This window comes from Felis catus, chromosome X, assembly GCF_018350175.1.
Source record: "Felis catus isolate Fca126 chromosome X, F.catus_Fca126_mat1.0, whole genome shotgun sequence".
Classification (NCBI taxonomy): domain Eukaryota; kingdom Metazoa; phylum Chordata; class Mammalia; order Carnivora; family Felidae; genus Felis; species Felis catus.
The window spans coordinates 42,725,570-42,746,006 of record NC_058386.1 but is presented as its reverse complement, the minus strand read 5'-3'; the positions used below and the strand labels follow the sequence as shown (position 1 = coordinate 42,746,006).

Here is a 20,437-nt window from a genome sequence, read left to right as displayed (position 1 = left end):
GCAGCGGCGGAGACCAAGTGCGCAGGCGCCAGTTTGGGTCTTCGATTTTCCTGCCCTGGGAGCGCCAGGAGTGAACCAGCTGGGAGCGCGTGCGCACACGCTTTCTCGAGGGCGGTGAAGCGCTCCTGTACTGAGGCCACGCCCCCTCGGTGATCAGACTGGAACCCCTCACCCCAAGTCACCCCCGAATGGACCCCCAAGCAGGACCCTAAATTGCCTTCTATCAGCCACCACACACTTCTAAACTCTTCTAAACTTCTGTGTCCCCAAACCACCCTCCATCATCCCTCAAAATGTATCCCCAAACTATTGCTCATTGATCCCAAGCAGTACCCCCAATCCACCCTCCGTGGACTCCCAAACTTTATGAATAAACTGCCATTCACTACCCCCAACTTGTTCCCCTAAACCATCTGCAATCAGCCCTAAAACCATTAACCTCCAAAGAGCACTTCCAAATCACCCTCCCATCTACCCTCAATATGCACCCCAAACACCCCATATTGACTCCAAAGCACTCTCCATGTACCCCCTGAAGCATACTCTGCAGCCCAAAACTATACCTCCAAACCACTCACTCTTGAATTACCACTATACCCAGCCTTGTCTTTCCAATGGATCCTAATTACACCCTCAAAATGTCTTTGAAAGCCACCAAGCATAATCTCTCCAAGAACCACCAAATATACTCCAAGTCCTCTGCATTAGCTTCCTGTGGCTGCTGTGATAAATTTCCACAAACCTGATGACTTACAACCTAAGAAATTTATCCTCTCACAGTTCTGGGGGCCAGAAGACCAAAATCAAGGTGCTGGTAGGGCTATGCTCCTCTTTCTAGGGGAGAATCTGTCACCTTCCTACATTAGCAGCTGTCAGCATTCCTTGGCCTATAACCACATCACTTGAATCTTTGCTTCCTTGGTCGCATTGCTTTCCATTCTGTCTATGAAATCTGCTTCTGCTTCCCTCTTCTAAGGACGTTTATTGGGCTCCTGGGTGGCTCAGTCGGTTAAGCGTCCAACTCTTGGCTTCAGCTCAGGTCATGATCTCATGGTTCATGGGTTCAAGCCCCGCATCGGGCTCTGTGCTGACAGCGTGGAGCGTGCTTGGGATTCTCTCTCTCCCTCTTTCTCTGCCCCTCCCCTGCTTGCTCTCTCACTTTCTCTCTCAAAATAAATAAATAAACTGTAAGAAAAATTTAGGTAAGGACACTTGTTATTACAGCTAGGGTCCCCTTAATAATGCAAGATAATTTCCCCATCTCAAAATCCTTACCTTAATCATATCTGAAAACTGCAAAGTCCTTTTTCTTTTTCTTTTTTGCCATCTAAGGTATACTCACACGTTCCAGGAATTAGGATGTGCGTATCTTTTGGGCGGCATCATTCACCCTTTGATTCCCAAAGTTATACATCTACCCCACATGCAAAACACATGTACCTCATCCCAATACCCCCAAAGGTTTGAACCATTACAGCATCAACTCAACTTCAAAATCTCACTTTAATTTTATCAGCTCAAAGGTTCCAAACCTCATCATCTAAATCAGGTATAAGTGAGACTCTGGGTACGATCCAACCTAAGGCAACATTCCTCTCCATCTCTGGGCCTGTGAAACTAGAAAACAAGTTATCTATTCCCAAAACACAGTGGTGGGACAGACATGAAATAAGAGTTAAAGCCATTCCTATTCCAAAAGGGGGGAAATGGAAGGAAAAAAAAGGTGTCACTGGTCCTGAGTAATTTTGAAATGCAGCAGGGCAAGTTCCATTAGGTTTCAAGGCCGGGAATAATCCGCTATGGCTTGAAGTTCCACCTCTGGGCCCACAGCTCTGCCCTCAAAGTCATTCTTCCCTTCTTTTGAAGAGTAGTACATGTTTGCTGCTGAGTAGTTTCACCCTGTATCTTTCTGGTAGAATTTTGGGAGCCCAACATCCTTCCTTCATTTCACGTATTTCTGTTTCTTTCAAGCCGACCAGGCAGTGTTTCTGGCAATATAACCTTCATTCTCAAAAATTTTGTGGGTCTTCCATGGAAGTCACAGGAATTCACACCATTAGACAAGAGGGTCCTCAAAAGATCTTCCATGGAAAATCCCATCTCTATTCCTGACTTCTGCTGAAATGGTTGGCAGGATCCATGAGGCACACACCTTATCTCTTTAGTACTAGCAAAAGGTTGTCCAGCCACACCTTTGGTTCTCTCCAGAGCATACTTTCCTGACAGCAAATCTCCTAAATTGTGTGTCTTCTGCAATCTGGACAGCCTGAGAATTTTCTAAATCATCAAAACCTGGATCCATTTTGCTTAGCAGTTCTTCTCTCAATTTATCTCTTTCCTTTCACATGTTACTAAAATCAGCAAGAAGAATCCAGGCAGTACCTCCAACACTTCCCTTGGAAATCTCCTCAGCTAAATATCCAAGTCCATCACTTACAAGCTCTGGTTTTCACACAACAGTAGGACACAATTCAACTCCACTTTCTGTTTCTATATAATAAGGATCTCCTTTTCCCCAATTTCCAATAACATGTTGATTTTCCTCTGAGCCCTCACCAGCAGCATCTTTAACATTCATATTTCTACCAATATTCTGTTTATGATTATATATATACGTATACATATACATATACATATACATATACATATACATATACATATACATATACATAATTTTAAGTAGGCTTCATTCCCAGCATGGAGCCCAACATAGGGCTTGAACTCATGACCCTGATATCAAGACCTGAACTGAGATCAAGAGTCAGACGCTTAACCGACTGATCCACCCAGGTGCCCCAATATATATGTATTCTTAAGACAATGTAAGCTTTGGGGCATCTGGGTATCTCAGTTGGTAAAGCGTCTGACTCTTGGTTTCAGCTCAGGTCATGATCTCATGGTTCATGGGTTCAAGACCTGTGTCAGTCTCCACGCTGACAGTCCGGAGCCTGCTTGGGATTCTCTCTCTCTCCCTTCTCTTTCTGCCCCTCCCCTGCTTGTTTTCTCTCTATCTCTCTCTCAAAATAAATAAATAAACTTTAAAAAAAGACAATATAAGCTTTCTCAACTATTCTCCTCACTTCCTTCTGAACCTTCACCAGCAGTGCTTTCCATGTTCATGTTTCTACCAACAATTTCTTGAAGGCAATCCAGGATTTTTCTATCATGTACCTCAAACTTGATCCAATTCCAGCCTCTACACATAATCCAATTCCAAAGCCACTTCAATATTTTTAGGTATTTGTTACAATATGTTATGGACTGAATTGGTCCCCCATTCATATGTTGAAGCCATAACCCCTAACATGACTATATTTGGAAATAGGGCCTTTACAGAGGTAAAGTTAAATGAGGTCATAAAGGGGGCCCTGATCCAATAGGGTTGGTGTCCTTATAAGAAGAGGAAGAGACATCAGGAGCACATGCATAAAGGAGAGGTCATGTGAGGACACAAGAGGCACTGCAAGTGAGGCAGACAGTCCTCATCGGACTCCAATCCATACGGCATCTTGCTCTTTGACTTCTAGCCTCCTGATCTTCAGGAAAATAAATTTCTGTTGTTTAATGCAACCAGTCTGTGGTATTCTGTTATGGTGGCTCAAGGAGACTAAGACAAAGCAGCATTCTACATCCAAGTACCAAAATCTGTGTTAGTTTCCTGTGGCCGCTTTAACTAATTACAACAAATCCCATGGCTTAAAATATAAGAGATCTAGGGACACCTGGGTGGCTCAGTCGGTTAAGCATCCGACTTTGGCTCAGGTCATGATCTCACGGTTCATGGGTTCAAGCCCTGCGTCAGGCTCTGTGCTGACAGCTCAGAGCCTGGAGCCTGCTTTGGATTCTGTGCCTCCCTCTCTCTCTGTTCCTCCCCTGCTCACACTTTGTCTGTTTGTCCCTCTCTCAAAAATAAATATTAAAAAAATTTTTTTAAATATATAAGAAATCTATTATTTCACAGTTCTGGGGGCCAAAATTTCACACAGAAAGTAAATTTCACAAAGCCAAAATCAAAGTGTCTGAAGAGCTGGACTCTCTCTGCAGACTCTAGAGGAGAATCTTTTTGTTACCTCTTCCAGCTTCTGGTGGTTTCTTGCATTCCTTTGCTTGTGGCTACATCATGTTGCATCACCTTCTTTTTTTCTGTCAAATCTGCCTCTGCCTTCCTCTTATAAGGACACATGTGATTACAGTCAGGTTCCATTCAGATAATTCAGGATAATCTCCCCATCTCAAAATCCTTTTTTTAAAAAATGTTTATTTCTTTTTGAGAGAGAGAGAGAGAGAGAGAGAGAAAGAGAGAGAGAGAGAGAGTCCAAGCAGGGTGGAGGGTGGTTCCAGAGAGAGAGACACACAGAATCCGAATCAGGCTTCAGACTCTGAGCTGTCAGCACAGAGCCCCATGTGGGGCCCAAACTCGTGAACCGCAAGATCATGACCCAAACCGAAGTCTAACACTCAACCACTCAACTGACTGAGCCACCCAGGCACCCCTCCCTGTCTCAAAATCATTAATTAAACCACATATGCAAACCATATTTTGCCATAAAAGGTAACACTCACAGGTTCGGGGAGATTAGGACACGGATATTTCTTTTTTGGGGGGGATCATTAGTCAGCTGACCACACCATCCTATGACAGTTAACAGCTCTACTACTTTACAACCTTACAGAAGACCAAACTCTCTCTCTAATCACTCACTATCTTCCCATAGTCTCTCCAACTGCACCCCAAACCATCTTCCAACCCCCTAATGGTATTCCCAATTTACCTTCCAATAGCTCCCACCTGCACTCTTAAACTGTTTCTGGCAGCCCCATTCCTCCTGAAGACCTTCACATGATCCTTGAGTTACATGCAAACTGTTATGTAATAGATCCTAACCTTGCCCCAAGCCACCCTTGATCACCACTCACATCTAGCCCTAAACATGCCCAACTTCACCATCCGAGTGCCCTCTCTTCTCCCTCCATATCTCCTGGGTTTTTTTAATCAAAAAAAAATCTTAAATGTTAATATATTTTTGAGAGAGAGGGAGAGTGCTCAGGCACATGCGTGAGCAGGGGAGGGGCAGAGAGAGGTGGGGGTAACAGGTTCTGAAGCGGGATCTGCGCTGACAGCAGTGAGCCCAATGTGGGGCTGGAACTCATGAACCATGAGATCATGAACTGAGCAGAAGTCAGACACTTAACCGACTGAGCCACCCAGGCACCCTCTTCCATATCTCCTGTTTTTTTCCCACCCCACAGTTGCCTTATAATGAGACCCCCACATGCAAGAGAGAGAGAGAGAGAGAGAGAGAGAATGATAGGGAGCAGGGATGAAAAATTGTGAAGTTGTGAGCAAGAGATTAAGAGAGAGACTGAGAGGGAGGACGAGCTTATTGTGGAGAGTATGTGATGGGCAGCACTTGTCATGGAGATATTTGAGATGTGTGTATGAAGCTCGTGTTTGTAGAACTGGGATGTGTGACAGGATGATTAGCCTGTGAGTCTAACGCTGCAGAATTTTTTCTCCCAATCTGCTGCAAGTCTTTTAAATTTGTAGCATCTTGCAACAGATTACAGTTTTATATATTTTTTAAATGTTTATTTATTTCGAGAGGGAGAGAGAGTGCCATCAGGGGAGGGGCAGAGGGGGGGGGGAGAGAGTGAATCCCAAGCAGGCTCCATGCTGTCAGTGCAGCACCCTACTTGGGGCTCAAGGGACCATGACCTGAGCCAAAATCAAGAGTGAAATGCTTAACCGATTGAGCCACCCAGGCCCCCCTAGAGTTCTATATTTTGATGTCATCAAACCGGAGACATAGTGCAGCAGGGTGGTAAGGAATGCTTGGGTTCCAATTCCAGGTTTTATAAACTGGGATTACCTAGAGCAAGTGACTTAACCTAGCTGTACCCCGGTTTCCTGACCTAGAATTTGGGATAATAAATGGAACCCTACTCAGAGGTCTGTTGTGACAATTAAAATGAATTAATGCAGATAAAGTACCAAGAATGACCAATCAGTGTTGCTTATTGTTACTTTTTAAAAGTTTATTTACTGATTTTGAGAGTGGGGGAGGGGCAGAGAGAGAGGGAGAGAGAGAATCCCAAGCAGGCTCCAGGCTGTCAGTGCAGAGCCTGACGTGGGGCTCAATCCCACAAACTATGAGATCATGACCTGAGCTGAAATCAAGAGTCAGATGCTTAACTGACTGAGCCACCCAGGTGCCCCTTTAACATTTTTTTTAATGTTTATTTATTTTGGAGGGAGGGAGGGAGGGAGAGAGAGAGAGAGAGAGAGAGAGAGAGAGAGAGAGAGAGAAAACTAGTAGGGGAGGAGCAGAGAGAAAGGGAAACAAGAGGATACAAAGTGGGCTCTGTGCTGACAGCAGTGAGCCTGATATGGGGCCCAAACTCACAAGCCAAGTTTTTAATATTTTTCTGAATGTTTATTTATTTTTGAGAGAGAATGAGAGAGAGAGTGTGTGAATGTCAGTGGTGGAGGGGCAGAGAGAGAGCAGCAGGGAGGATACAAAGCGGGCTCCTTTCGTCAAATTTTTAAACATATTCTCCAAAAGTATTTTGTTCTGATGTTTTTAAATTTTCTTTTTTGATGTTTAGGTCTTTAATCTGGAATTTTTAAAAAAGATTTTAGTTTTAAGTAATCTCTACACCCAATGTGGGGCTCGAACTCATGACCCTGAGATCAAGAGTTCGCTTCATGGACACGCTCCATGGACTGAGCCAGCCTGGCGCTCCATGGAATTATTTTTTCTGAATTGTGTAAATTAGGAGTCTAATCCCTCCCCCCAAAAGACAGTCATTTCTCCTCAAACCATTTTAGTAAATTCGTCCATCTCCCTCCCAGTTACTTGAAATATCATTTTTGAAACATCATTTACTAATTCTCACAAGTATCTAGGTCGATTTTTGGACTTCTCCTGTACCATAGATCTCATTTGCTATTCCTATTCCCATATCACAATGTTTTACTTACTAATGATTTATGGTATATTTTGAATCTGGTAAGACAATGCTCCATCCTTTCTTCCTCTTTTGTAAGATTACATATTCTTACATATTCAAGGTACCACAGGAATTTTAACATCAGGTTTACAAATTCCATTTTGGAAATGTTATTGGTAATGGGTTGATTTAAAAAAAAAGTTATTCGGGGGTTACTTGGCTGGCTCAGTAGGTAGAGCATGCAACTCCTGATTTGCATGTTTTAAGAGTTTTAAGTTGTTTGTTGCAAGTTTTAAGAGTTGCAGAGTTTTAAGTTCAAGACCCAGGTTGGGTGTAGAGATTACTTAAAAATAAAATGTCTTTTTGTAAATTTCTTTAATGTTTATTTTTGAGAGAGAGAGAGAGAGACAGAGCGTGAGTGGGGGAGGGGCAGAGAGCGAGGGAGACACAGAAGCTGAAGCAGTCTCCAGGCTCTGAGCTGTCAGCACAGAGCCTGAAGCGGGGCTCAAACTCACGAACTACGATATCATGATCCAAGATGAAGTTGGACGCTTAACCAACTCAGCCACCCAGGTGCCCCTAAAAATAAAATATTTTTAAAAAGATTCATTTGGGGAAGAAGTGTCATCTTTATTATGTGGATAATGGGGTTGTGTGGAAATAAGGGTGCCAAACACAGGAATGCACAAAGCTCAGTGAAGTTCTCTGAGGTACAACGGTTGTGTAAGGTCTTGGGACGTTGGGAAGGAGGAAGGGAAGGTTGTAGGTCCAGGTGTTTTGTGAGCTGACTGTGCACCTGAAGGTGTGGGCAGGGGTTCCCTCCGCTGTGTGCATGCCAATTAGCATGTATCTGGAACACAGAAGAGCTCAATCAAGATTTGGTGAATTAGTGCACAAATGAGTGAATCAATTAAGTTTTGGAGAGCTTATTGTCTGACAAACAACTGCTAGCACTTTTCATAAATTATCTCTAAACCTCATAACAACCCTGCCATACAGGTATTATGAACCCCAATTGACAGGCCAGGAAAGCTGAGGCTTGGCGAGGGGCAATCCCTTGCCCAAATCCAAACCCGGGTCTTTATGATTCTAGAAGTCATTCACCGAAGGTACCAGGTCTAATTTCCATCTTTCTACTCATCCATCTACCTGTCAAAGATTTATTAAAGACTTACTGTGTAGCATAACGTCCTAGTACAACAACCGCTCTAGGTGACAGAGCAGGCACAGCGCTCCCGGGAGGACCAGCTGGGCGGCTAGTTAGTGGGTACTGAAAAGGCGGGGGGTTCTGGTCCAGGGAATGTAGCTGCCAAGGCCTCATAGTTTTGGGTTTGGCTGAGGAGGCCACGGCCAGATGGAGGTTGCAGCGCGGTCTAGGGAGCAGGTATTACGAATATTGACCAAGAGGGGGCGCAGTTTTGCCGCTAGAAGCGTGGCCTGGAGACCCTCTGCACGCCTACAGGCCATCGATGCGCAGGCGCAGAGGACTCAAGGAGCGGCTTAAAAAAAAAAAAATCTTGCGGGGGGGGGGGGGGGGATCTTTTGAGAGGAGGGGCGTGGCTTAATAAAATTCCCTCTTGCTGATTTGCCTCTGTCTCTGAGGGCGTGGCCTAAATGCGTCCTTCTCCGAATGAGGGCTGGCCGAATCTAGTTTTCCCTCGGCGTCGGAGGCGTAGCTTAGGGCGGGCCCTAGAGCCACCCCTCTATGATTGGCCGCCTTGCTCAGAGGGGGTGGCCCGGTGAGCTGTCCATCCTCCGTGTGGTCACTTCCTGTGGAGTTTCCCCAGCCCTAAGAGGAGGGGGGAGAGGACGAGGGGGAGGAGGGCGGTCGTCCGGGGTTAGGTTGGGGGGGGGTGTTGGTCCGTTCAGGGCGGGGGATGACTCACTGCCCATCCCATCGCCCCGACGCCGCCCGCCCGCGCAGAGCTGGCTCCATGGCTTAGCGGAGGAGGCGGTGGCGAGCGGGGGGAGGGGGACTCTTATTTTGTTAGGGGGACCGGGCCGAGGCCCGACCGGCCTGGCAGGGCTCGCCCGGGGCCGGGCGTCATGTCTCATGCGGCCGAGCCAGCTCGGGACGGCGTAGAGGCCAGCGCGGAAGGCCCTCGAGCCGTGTTCGTGCTGTTGGAGGAGCGCAGGCCAGCCGACTCGGCCCAGCTGCTCAGGTGCGGGGCCGCCTGGGGCCGGTAGTGCCTACTGGGGTTCCTGGGGGCCTTATCTGGGGGGACAGCGGGAGCCCAAGACTGGGATTGGAGGCCCTCGGCCTGGGTTTGGAGGACGTCGGGGCGCCGGTCTTGGGGGGGCACCTAAGGAATCCGTCGGTGGCCTGCTTGGACTGAGGCTTAAAGAAGTCATGGAAGTGCATGAAGGGAGGCCTGTTTCCGATTTGGGGGTTTAGAGAGGAAGGTTGTGTTGTGTCCACAGCCTGGTCTAGGGTAACTGAACTTGGGGGACTGAGGCTGAATTTGGGGTCCTTCAGTCAGGCATGGATTTAAGGGGGTACTCTAGGTGAGGCACTGATTTTAAGGGACTTTTCCCCTCAGTGGCAGAGAAGGGGTCCTGGGAGACAGAAGTGCTTTCTTGGTCGCTGGTTGCTGGATGATTCCCAGTGGCTGGTTGCTGGAAGCTATGTTTAGGGGTAACATGAATCTGGAGGGATTTGGGGGTATCTCAGATATGCTACATGGGACCGGCTTCGTGAGTGTATGTGAGTGAGCAAGAGAAGGAACATTCATCAAGACTTGACCGGAATAATCACTTCACCCCTGCCCACCCACCCAGCTGGGTCAGATCCCAGGGATAGTGGAAAAGTCCTCTTCCCACACCCCCATAGGGGCTTGAACGGGGATAGTGAGGCTTACAGAGGCAACAGAGATGGTGCTACCTCTTAGCTCAGAGAAGAAGGCCTCAGACCTTATTTGGGAACCCAGAGGAGGGTCTCGTTCCTGCTGCCACCCACCCTAGCCTCTCAGCCAGCCTTGATCACCCCCTGCGCGCGCACGTGTGTGTGCGCGCCCGGGCTTCTGTGCTCACACGTACATTCTTTTTCTCTTCCTCTCCCAGTCTGTCTCTCAGACCCTGGAAATAATCTCGAATCTGTCCCTAGAGCTGGAATGAGCACCAATTGCACCATCCCTGCCTGGGTGGGTCCTCTGTGGCCTCTTCCCATCCTCACCTCCATCAGCAGGCTTGTAAGCCCCAGCCCTCTCTGTCCACACCCTGCCCACCCCAGTGTCCCATCTCTTCCAACTTCTGTGCAATGGGTGTGTGAGCATGAGATAGGGCTTTGCCTGCTTTCTTCCTAGGATTGTGCTGAGCTCAGCGGCTCCCCGAGCTTCCTCTTCCCGACTTCCTGGGTGGTTTTAGGTCCCCATCTGAGGGTGAGGAAAGGAAGGAAGACAGATCCTTGGGGAGGGGAGAGAATTCTTGTCAAGTGAAGTCACCCACAATCTCAGAATTTTAAATCTTTGACTCCAATTCAGGATGCATATCCATCCACGTGCATGTCAATGCCCCCTACACACTAGGGTCTTGCACCCAGCATGCAGGGCTGAGCAGGAGCCTTTGCATCTGATAGGCTTCCCTGTCTTCTGATGCCTTCATAACAATCTGGATCTTCACATTAGTGGAAATAGTTGAAAAGTAGGGGTGTACGTGGCTTCTTATTTTGTGTCAAGTGGGTGTTGGTATTAGAGGTGTGTGTGTGTTTTGTTCTATCCAAAAAAACAGGAGAGCGCTGGACAAGCCAAGAAAAGAATGCTTGTATAAGCGGATCATCCACCCAAATTCCTCCTCTTTTAAATCCAAATTGCTGGTATGAGGGGAGCCTTTGATATTTCCATTTTGTATTTGGGTGTGCATTGGCATCCCCTGAACTCTGGCTGAGGAGGGGGGGGCACTCATTTGCAAAGTCTCAGATCCTTCCGTCAAGTGAATCATCGACCCCAGTTCTTTGTGATGCATTCAGTTTGTGTTACAATGGACTGTTATGCCGAAGGATGCCCCTACCGTGCTGTAAGCGTGTAGACAAACGTGGGCTCACATTCAGCTGTCAGGACAACAGTAGGGGGTGTGGGGGCTGGAAGAGCTGTGAATGCAAAGTCAGGACTCCTGCAAAGTGAATTGTCATTCCTAAATTCTCCATTTCTATTTTCCTCAAACCCAGGTTGTTACACATGATTGTGTTAGAGTGAGGAGTTGGGATCCTGGCACTCTTACTATTTTGAATCCTAAGGGACTGTGGGTAACAGAGCAAAAGAGAGTGGGGAGTGGAGAGGGAGGAAGACCTCAGAGTTCCTGGTGGTGGTACCCAGCAGAGTGGCCTCCTGTGAAAGGGACACTCTGTTCCCCTCTCCCTGGCATGTGACACTCTCCTCCCACTCCCCACTCTTTCTCAGAGGGGAGTGAGGTCTCTATACAACCACTGACCATCACCCTTACTTCCTTTCCACCCTCAGCCTCAACTCTTTGCTTCCGGAATCTGGGATTGTTGCTGACATCGAGTTAGAAAGCGTCCTTGATCCTGACAGCTTCTACGAGCTCAAAAGCCAACCCCTACCACCACGCTCAAGGTATGTCTCCGTTGACTCCCCTCCCAATTCCTCTGCCCCACCATCCCCTCTTGATATGCACAGGCCCTCAGTGCCAGCCCAAGCCTTTCACCAGCCTGTATTTTCCAGACAGTAAAATTGGGGGCAAGAAACAGTGTGTCACACAGGAAAGCAGGTGGCCAAGCTAGGATTCCAGCAAGACCTCGCCTGCCTCCCCTCCACCCCACTTGCATACCCATTGATACACAAATATTGCAGCCAACCTAAGAGGCCCAGAGTCCTGGGCTGGCCAGCATTCCAGCAGCCCCCAGGTGGGCGGAGCCAGACCCACAACCCCTGCTCACCCCTTCCTCCTTTCGACAAACGCACCCACCCCAGCCCTTGAGGAACCCCTGCTGGTCTCTTCTTTCTCCAAGCTTGGACGTCTAAATGTGCTGAGTCATCGGCCTGGGCTCTAAGAGAGGGGAGGGGACCTGGAAGAGGGGCAGGAAGAGAGGATTGTGAAATCTTCGAGATTTTCAAGACCGACTAGCTCCTGAGACTAGAGGCCTAGGCAGGGGAGGACAACAGGCCTGCAGTTGCCCTTGTAGCCAGATGCCCATCACCAGGAGCTCAGGGAGCATCTTAGCCCCAAGTTGAGCTTAAGAGCCTTCTGTATCCAAATGTACTGCCACAGCCTCAATTTGGCATCCTGCTGTCCTTTAAATAGATTGAACCCTGCTCCTGGAGCCTAGCAATGGCATCTTTGCTCAGTGTTTGAAAAGGCCCAAATCCAGCCTTCACTATAAGGACTGAGGGCTAAAATTCCCCCACCAGACTGTAATCCCTGAAGGCTGGGACTGGGCTTAGTTACAGTGTCTCCCCCATCAGACAGTGACCCCTGAGGGCTGGGACTGGGCTGAGTTCTCCTATCTCTTACCCTATCAGACTGTGATCCCTGAAAGCTGTGACCAGGCTTGGTTCCTATGTCTCCCCCTCCACACCCTGGCCTCCAAAGGCAGAAAACGGGCCTAATTCCAGTGTCTACTCCATCCCATTATGATTCCTTAGACTTGGGACGAGACTTTTAGCTTACCTGTGGCCCCATATTTCCCATTCCACAGCCTCCCAATATCACTGCAAGCCACCCCAGCTACACTCTCTGCATCATCTTCTGCAGGGGGCTCCAGGACCCCTGCCATGTCGTCATCTTCTTCATCGCGGGTCTTGCTGCGGCAGCAGCTAATGCGGGCCCAGGCCCAGGAGCAGGAGAGGCGTGAGCGTCGGGAACAGGCTGCAGCCTCTTCCTTCCCCAGTCCTGCACCTGCCTCTCCTGCCATCTCTGTGGTCGGCGTCTCCACTGGGGGCCACACATTGGGCCGTCCTCCCCCTGCTCAGGTGCCCAGGGAGGTGCTCAAGGTAAGGTGACATACAGAGGGCCTGGGAGGGGTCTCTTAGTGACTGAGGAATGGTCCTAGTAGCTCTTGAGCAAAGTCCTAGGTGCTCTAAGGAAGGTCCCAGTTACTGTTAAAATAGGCTGTTAGCATCCCATTGTGTTTAGGGATGTGTTGTGGAGTTGTGAGGGGTCCTTTGGAGCCACAGGATGTCTTGGGGACCACGGAAGGTCGTGAGTGCCTTGAGTGGGCCCTGGGGACTATGAAGTAACCCCAGGAAGAACTTTGTAGGAAGGGCTTCATGTATGTGTGATGCATTAGAAGTTTTGCCATTGGGGTGTCTTGGGAAGCCATGTATGGTTCTCAGGTGTCTTAGGTGGTGTTAGAGACTAGGGGGGGATGGTCTTGGGGACTGTGACATGGTGCTCCAGAAACTGAGGGATTCTGTCCACCATGGGTGGATCTTGGGGGCTCAGAGGGATTTCTAAAAAAAAGAGTTTGGGTCCTGGAGGAGACTTAACCAGTATTTGGGGAGGGTGTCTCAGATTCTGGGCCTGGTTTGCTGGTCTGAGCCTAGAAACAGATGACCTCTGAGGGTCAGGCTGGGGCTGAGGGTCACCCCTGTCCTACCTTGCCTCCCCCCATCCCTCCTCACCCTTATCCCACAGGTGCAGACCCATCTAGAGAACCCGACGCGTTACCACCTGCAGCAGGCACGCCGGCAGCAGGTGAAACAGTACCTGTCCACCACACTTGGCCCCAAGCTGGCTTCCCAGGCCCTCACCCCACCACCGGGGGCTGCAAGTGCCCAGCCCCTCCCTGCCCCTGAGGCTGCCCATGCTACTGGCCCCACCGGCAGTGCTCCCAACAGCCCCATGGCTCTACTCACCATCGGGTCCAGCTCAGAGAAGGAGGTAAGTGGCTGTAGACGACCTTCCTATGCTCCCCTTCCTCCAGCTTCTTCTAACACTCTTCCATATTTACTTATTCCCCTAGATTGATGATGTCATCGATGAGATCATCAGCCTGGAATCCAGTTACAACGATGAGATGCTCAGCTATCTGCCTGGAGGCACTGCAGGGCTGCAGCTCCCCAGCACGGTGAGGCCCAGGGATGGGAGGCTGGTCTGAACATCAGTGCATCCCTCTATCACTGAGACTACACCCATGCTGGCTGTGTAAATAAGACCCTCGCTTTGGATTGTACTAAGATCGAGAAGGAGGCCGTATGATGAAGATAGAGCATACCAATGCCCTGGTACCTTGTGTTGGACTGCATGGAGAGGTAGACCTTGTAGATTTTGGTATATGCAGGGTGGAGACTTCATGTAAATATCAGTGCATACCCAAGCACTCAAGCTTCAGTGTGGGAGGGACCAAGAAATGGAACTCTTGCAGCAATTTGAATGTACCAAAAGATTCAGGTCATTGGGACATACCCAGACCATGTAGTGATTGGAACATATCAAAAGTCATAAAACATAGGGTGGCTGAACCTTGTGATTGGAATGTACAACATCTCTTTCAGTGAACCATGCCAAGAGGCTGGGTCATTTTTAGAGAGGGGATAAAACTCTCTAGAGCAAAGGATGTACCAATAAATTGTAACATTCTGGTTCTGGAACATTCCAGAAGTCCCATAACTTGCTTTGGGACATACCAAGTGGCTGTAACTTTGTTCTAACTTACCTGAAGGACAGAGCATGTATAAAAATGGCATCAGCTTCTCAGAATTTTTTATTGATTTGGAACAGCTAAAGAATGGGACCTTATATTACATGGGTCCAGCAGACCAGCAGGGGTTTCAAGAGATGGGACTAATTCATCAAGAGGTGGGACTAATTACTTAAGGATTAGTGTGTTGCCCTAGAGTATATCCAGGAGAGTGCAAAGGAGAGAGAAAACACTGAGGCTGGGATAAAAGCAGTGAGTGCTCGTGGAGTAGTTGGATGAGAACTCCTGAGAGATCAGAACGTGTAGGAAGATACTAGAGTCAGGAGCTTGGTGCTTGACAATGTACATAAGGTGGTGCGACGTAATCATGGTAAAAGACTAGAGATAGGGCTAGAACTCTCCAGAAGGCTGGATTTTGGATGGAACATTACCATGATAATTTCCCAAGGTCTGAGGAGATTGGGTTGGAGTGTTCCAAGAATGCTGAGTTGGAATGTTCTGCTAGGAGGGGCTAGCGGATTGGAATGTTGCCTTGGAGCCATCAAAGACCTGAGAAGGGTGGTTTTCCAGCATTTCTTCTCAGAGCCAATCCCAGAGTTTGGGAGAGGGGCTTCAGAGGATGATCTGAGGTATTTGAGGGCCTGCACGGGCATGATAAACAGGCCCAGGAGGCTCAGGTCCCCTGGCAAAGCAGGGTAGGTACCCTAGATCCTGTCTTTCCTATGAGTTGCTCTGTGAAATTCCCTTGAAGGAGAAGGAAAGGTTCCCCATGCTGAGTCAGCCAGCCCTTGCATTAGATTGTCTCTGGAGTATGTGGAGGGTTGGGAGCCTGGTTCTGAGAAGGGGCCAAGCCTGGGGGCTGGTCCCAACCGTCATTTCTCTGCCCTCCCTGCCCCCAGCTGCCTGTGTCAGGGAATCTGCTTGATGTGTACAGCAGTCAGGGCGTGGCCACGCCTGCCATCACCGTCAGCAACTCCTGCCCTGCTGAGCTGCCCAACATCAAACGGGAGATCTCTGGTAAGGGCCAGGGTCTTGGCCCTTCGCGCCCATGCCATACCCCGGGGTGAGCCCCATATCAACCAGGTGGGCCTGATGCTGGGGGAAGGGCTCTAAGCAGACAGAAACGGGCTGTTTGCCCTCTTTTTCCACGTGGACCCTGGACTTGCTTTTACCCCATTTCCTCTTGTCTTGGGTTTTAACAAATGACCTATCACCCGGGCTTCTTAAAAAAAAAAATCATAAAAGTGGCACTTTTTAAAAAAGTCATTTCCCTGCCTGCGCCCACCAAATCCTACCCGCCCCCACCCCGGCAGCTGCACTTGCTGCCCTCTTTCTCTCCTGTGTGCAGAGGCCCTGACTACTCCCACTCTCTTCCAGAGACAGAGGCCAAGGCCCTTTTGAAGGAACGACAGAAAAAAGACAATCACAACCTAAGTGAGTGCATGTATATGCCCCTGCCAGCGTGCTGTGCCGCCCTGCCTTAATCTCCCTGCAACAGCCTCTCCCAACCCCCCAAATCCTCATCTTCCCTCTTCAGCCCATTGACAACTTTCCTACTCTTCTCCCCCCACCCCCAAAGTTGAGCGTCGCCGGCGATTCAACATTAACGACAGGATCAAGGAACTGGGCACCCTTATCCCCAAGTCCAGTGACCCGTGAGTCTGGGCCTTAGGGGAGCTGGAGGCTGGCGGGAAGTGGGACAAGGGCCCCATTCCCCTAAAGTTCTTCCTGGGGCGTAACCTTCCAGCATTTCTGCTCCTGGCTGTCTCCCACCTAACCTTCATCACCCTGAACAGGATTGATACTCCTCATTGTCATCAACCTAAAATTTTAGATGCATGACATTGTAGTCTGTGTGCCTCCTCTGGTCCCCGTAGGACATAGGCACTTAGTTCCTTCTTTTTTTTTTTTAATTTTTAATTTTATTATTATTATTTTTTGAGAGAGAGAGGGCACAAGTGAGCAAGTGGCAGAGAGAGTGGGAGAGAGAGAATCCCACGAAGGGCAGAGAGAGAAGCGGAGCTCACCCAAAGCAGGGCTCGAACTCACCCCATGCAGGGCTCAAATTCACAAACCGGTGAGATCATGACCTGAGCCAAAGTCTAGTGCTTAACCGACTGAGCCACCCAGGTACCCCTAGGCACTTAGTTTCTTGTTCACTTAGTGCTTCCTATATTCATTCAAGAAATGTATTGAGCTTCTTTGTATCAGAGACCATGCTAGGCCGTGAGGGTACCAGAGGCACAAAACAGACAAAAATCCCTGATATGGAACTGATATTTTAGTGGAGGCTGACAGGCCACAAAAAAGATAAATAACTAAAGTCTGAGTGATTATTATGAGTGTTGTGGAGAAAATTAAAAAATAGAAGATGGAGGGAGGGCACCTGGCTGGCTCAGTCAGTAGAGCATGCAACTCTTGATCTCAGGGTCATGAGTTCAAGCCCTACATTGGGCACAGACCTTACTTTAAAAAAAAAAAGAATAGGGGCACCTCAGTGGCTCAGTTGCTTAAGCGTCTGACTTTGGCTCAGGTCATGATCTCACCGTTTGTGGGTTCGAGCCCCGCATTGGACTCCATGCTGACAGTTCGGAGCCTGCTTGGGATTCTTGCTTTATCTCTCTGACCCTCCCCAACTCATGGTTTTTCTCTCTCTCTCAAAATAAATAAACTAAAAAATAAAGAACATGGGGGAATGTTGGCAAGGGTTACAACTTGGGGTGAGGAGGGTGGGCACAGGGCAGGCCTTGACTGACAAGGAAACATTTGAATAAAGATCCTAAGGGGGTAAAGTAGGAGCCATCTAAGTGTCTTGGAAAGAGTGTTTGAGGCAGAGGGCAGAGCTGGGCTGGAGCCCCTGAGGTGGGAGTGGTTTTCTGAGTTCTAGGAGCATTAAGAAGCCTGTGTAGCTGTAGTGACAGGAATCCAAGGGATATAGGCAAGAAGCAGTGAGGGATCAGGTCAGAGAGGGCCTCCTGGGTTCATGGTGTGATGGGGCACCATTGGAATGTTCCAGGCAGGGAGTTTCCATCTGAGCATTGTATACCCTTGATGTATACCCCCCTTTCAGATCTAGGCTTACAGCAGGGTGCTCTGCCTAGTGCAATTCCCCCTCGGCTCCTGAGACCCCATCTGCAACCCCCCCTTCTTTCTTCCCCCTTGGGCCCTACAGGGAGATGCGCTGGAACAAGGGCACCATCCTGAAAGCCTCTGTGGATTATATCCGCAAGTTGCAGAAGGAACAGCAACGCTCTAAAGACCTGGAGAGCCGGCAGCGATCCCTGGAGCAAACCAACCGCAGCCTGCAGCTCCGAATTCAGGTTTGGGAGGACAAGGCAGTGGCAGAGATTGGGGCGGGGTGGGAGGGGTGGGTGCTTCCTGCAGGCAGAGGCAGAGGAAGAACCGGCCAGGATTTTCCTGGCATGTTTGGGGGATCCCCGGGCTTCCCGATTCACATGATGGTGATGATAAATAGGAATCATAACATTAACAAGAACAATGATGGGGATTGGCTAACGTCTATAGTGTTTATCTTCAGCCATGCACTGTGAGGAGAGCCTTATCTCCACTTACTAAGTTGGTCCTCCCAACAGTCCTATGAAGCAGAGACCATTGTTGTACTCATTTTACAGATTGGGACTCTGAGGCTCAGAGAGGTTAAGCAACATGCCTAAAGTTACACAGCTAGTGAGTGGCAGAGGCTGATTTCGAACCCAGGCAGCCTGCCCTTTTCACCATTAAACTCCTCTGCCTCTGAGGAACTGTGAACCCCATCTTACCCCACCCCCACCCCCTACTTTTTGCAGGAGCTAGAATTGCAGGCACAGATCCATGGTCTGCCAGTACCTCCCACCCCAGGGCTGCTCTCCCTGGCCACAACTTCTGCCTCTGACAGCCTCAAACCAGAGCAGCTGGACGTTGAGGAGGAGGGCAGGCCAGGCACAGCAACATTTCATGCAGCTGGGGGCTCTGCCCAGAGTGCTCCCCATCAGCAGCCCCCAGCGCCACCCTCGGATGCCCTTCTGGACCTGCATTTTCCCAGTGACCACCTGGGGGATCTGGGGGACCCCTTCCATCTAGGGCTGGAGGACATTCTGATGGAGGAGGAGGAGGGGGTGGTGGGAGGACTGTCTGGTGCCCTGTCCCCTCTGCGGGCTGCCTCCGACCCCCTGCTCTCATCGGTATCCCCCGCTGTCTCCAAGGCCAGCAGTCGCCGCAGCAGCTTCAGCATGGAGGAGGAGTCCTGATCAGGCCTCACCCCTCCCCTGGGACTTCCCCACCCAGGAAAGGAGGACAAGCGTCAGGATGAGGCCCCGCCTTTTCCCCCACCCTCCCAAGAGACTGCCCTGCCCAGGTGTTCTGGGGGAAGAGAAGAGATGAGGCCCCACCCCTGTAACCAGGCAAGGAGGAGGAGTCAGATGAGGCTCCGCCCCCTCCCCACAATACCAGCTGGTAAGGTATTTAAGCCATGGAGAAGGTGGTAACATCAGGGCCTGTCATCTGGAGGTCACAGCCTCACCTGCACCCCATGGGACCCACCCTTGCCCAGGTGAGAGAAGAAGACAGGATGAGCTGGGCCCCTGAGACTTGGGGACTTTCCTAGCCAGGTCTCCAGGGATAAGGAGGTATCAAGATACTGGTCTATCCCCTCTCTTGGAACCACTAGTCTAGTCCACCATGGCAAGGAAGAGGGGTCAAAATAATAGAGGTCCCACCCAGGGGGTTTAAGCCCTGCCTCTTTCCCATTCTCCCTACCCTGTCCAGCCAAGGAACAGAAGTGAGAATGAGAGCCCCTTCACCTGGGAGCTCAGTCCTGGCCTTCTAGCAATGTAGGAGCCAGGCCCCTTCCCTTCCCTATAGGATCAGCCCAGCGCAGGTATTTCAGGCATGGAGGAGGCCATAAGATCAGGCCACCATGTGGAAATCACAGACCTTGTCCCTTAGCAACATCCCATCCAAGCATTCCACGCTGCAGGGGGGAGTGGCACTTAAGCTCCCCAGCCTTAACCTGGGACCAAGGGGACCTAACCTAGGAGGGTTCTGAGCCGACCTTGCCCTTGGAGAAGGGGACAAATCTTCAAATCTTGTGGGCCAACATTCCAGACCTAGGTCAGGAGTGAGAATTAGACCCTCAACTTTTGGCAGAGTCCTGCCTCCTTCCTTGAAGGGCAGTTTGGGGAAGCGATAGGGATTAGGGGGTACCAAGTACAGGTTCCCAGAACCAGCACCCCAGCATTCTGACATTTTGTATAGGAACAGGAGGAAGGAAGGGGCCTTTGTGGGGAGTTCTTGAGTCCAGGAAAAAGTGGAAGCCTGCCCTAACAAAGCAGAGGCTTGGAGGGAGGATTGCAAAAGCATATGTACCCCTCTTTTGTTTATCTGATTTTTTTATTGACCCTCCACTCAAAAGCTAGGCCACCTCCAACCTCCAGCCTCCACTCAGTTCTCCATTTGGAGGAGTCCTCCCCATTTCAGAGTTATTAAGAGACACTCCCTGCCCATCCCCATCCTTCCTACCACATACACCCAAGGTTGTCAGCTTTGGGTCCTTGGGGTCGAGACCCAAGGAGGGTGTGCTAAGGGGTCTGTAGGTTTGTGATTAAAATAATAAATGCTAGGCGTGTTTGATGCGCTTTTAACTTTGGCAAAGTGTCTCCTGTCCTTGCTTTTGACTATACAGTGAGCATGGTCCATGTTGGCCAGGAATAAGAAGGGTTCTTTGAAAAAAAACAATTTAAGTGAGATGGGCACAAGAATTTAGATAGAGGGGCTTGAGGAAAACCCTGTAAGAAAAAGCAGTCAGTCCTTAACTATCTGCCAGGTACACTCCTATTACAAGTGTTACACCTAATTTTTTTTATAAATGTTTATATTTGAGAGACAGAGACAGAA

The 20,437-nt window shown here is 49.4% G+C and overlaps 1 protein-coding gene across 2 annotated transcripts; it reads left to right on the top strand.

Moving 5' to 3' along the window:
- Positions 1–8,832: 8,832 nt before the first annotated feature.
- On the top strand, positions 8,833–20,194 carry TFE3 (transcription factor binding to IGHM enhancer 3). 2 transcript variants are annotated; one of them, XM_004000499.5, is made up of 10 exons: positions 8,833–9,113; positions 11,406–11,519; positions 12,602–12,896; positions 13,540–13,785; positions 13,868–13,972; positions 15,445–15,562; positions 15,923–15,979; positions 16,125–16,200; positions 17,718–17,865; positions 18,352–20,194. In XM_004000499.5, exons 1-10 carry the CDS (start codon positions 8,998–9,000, stop codon positions 18,790–18,792), a joined length of 1,716 nt encoding a protein of 571 aa, XP_004000548.1. In that variant the 5' UTR covers positions 8,833–8,997; the 3' UTR covers positions 18,793–20,194. The 2 variants fall into 2 exon arrangements, with proteins under 2 accessions (XP_004000548.1, XP_004000549.1); XM_004000500.4 differs by having other exon boundaries at positions 9,085–9,113; positions 12,658–12,896.
- The last annotated feature ends 243 nt before the right edge of the window (positions 20,195–20,437 follow it).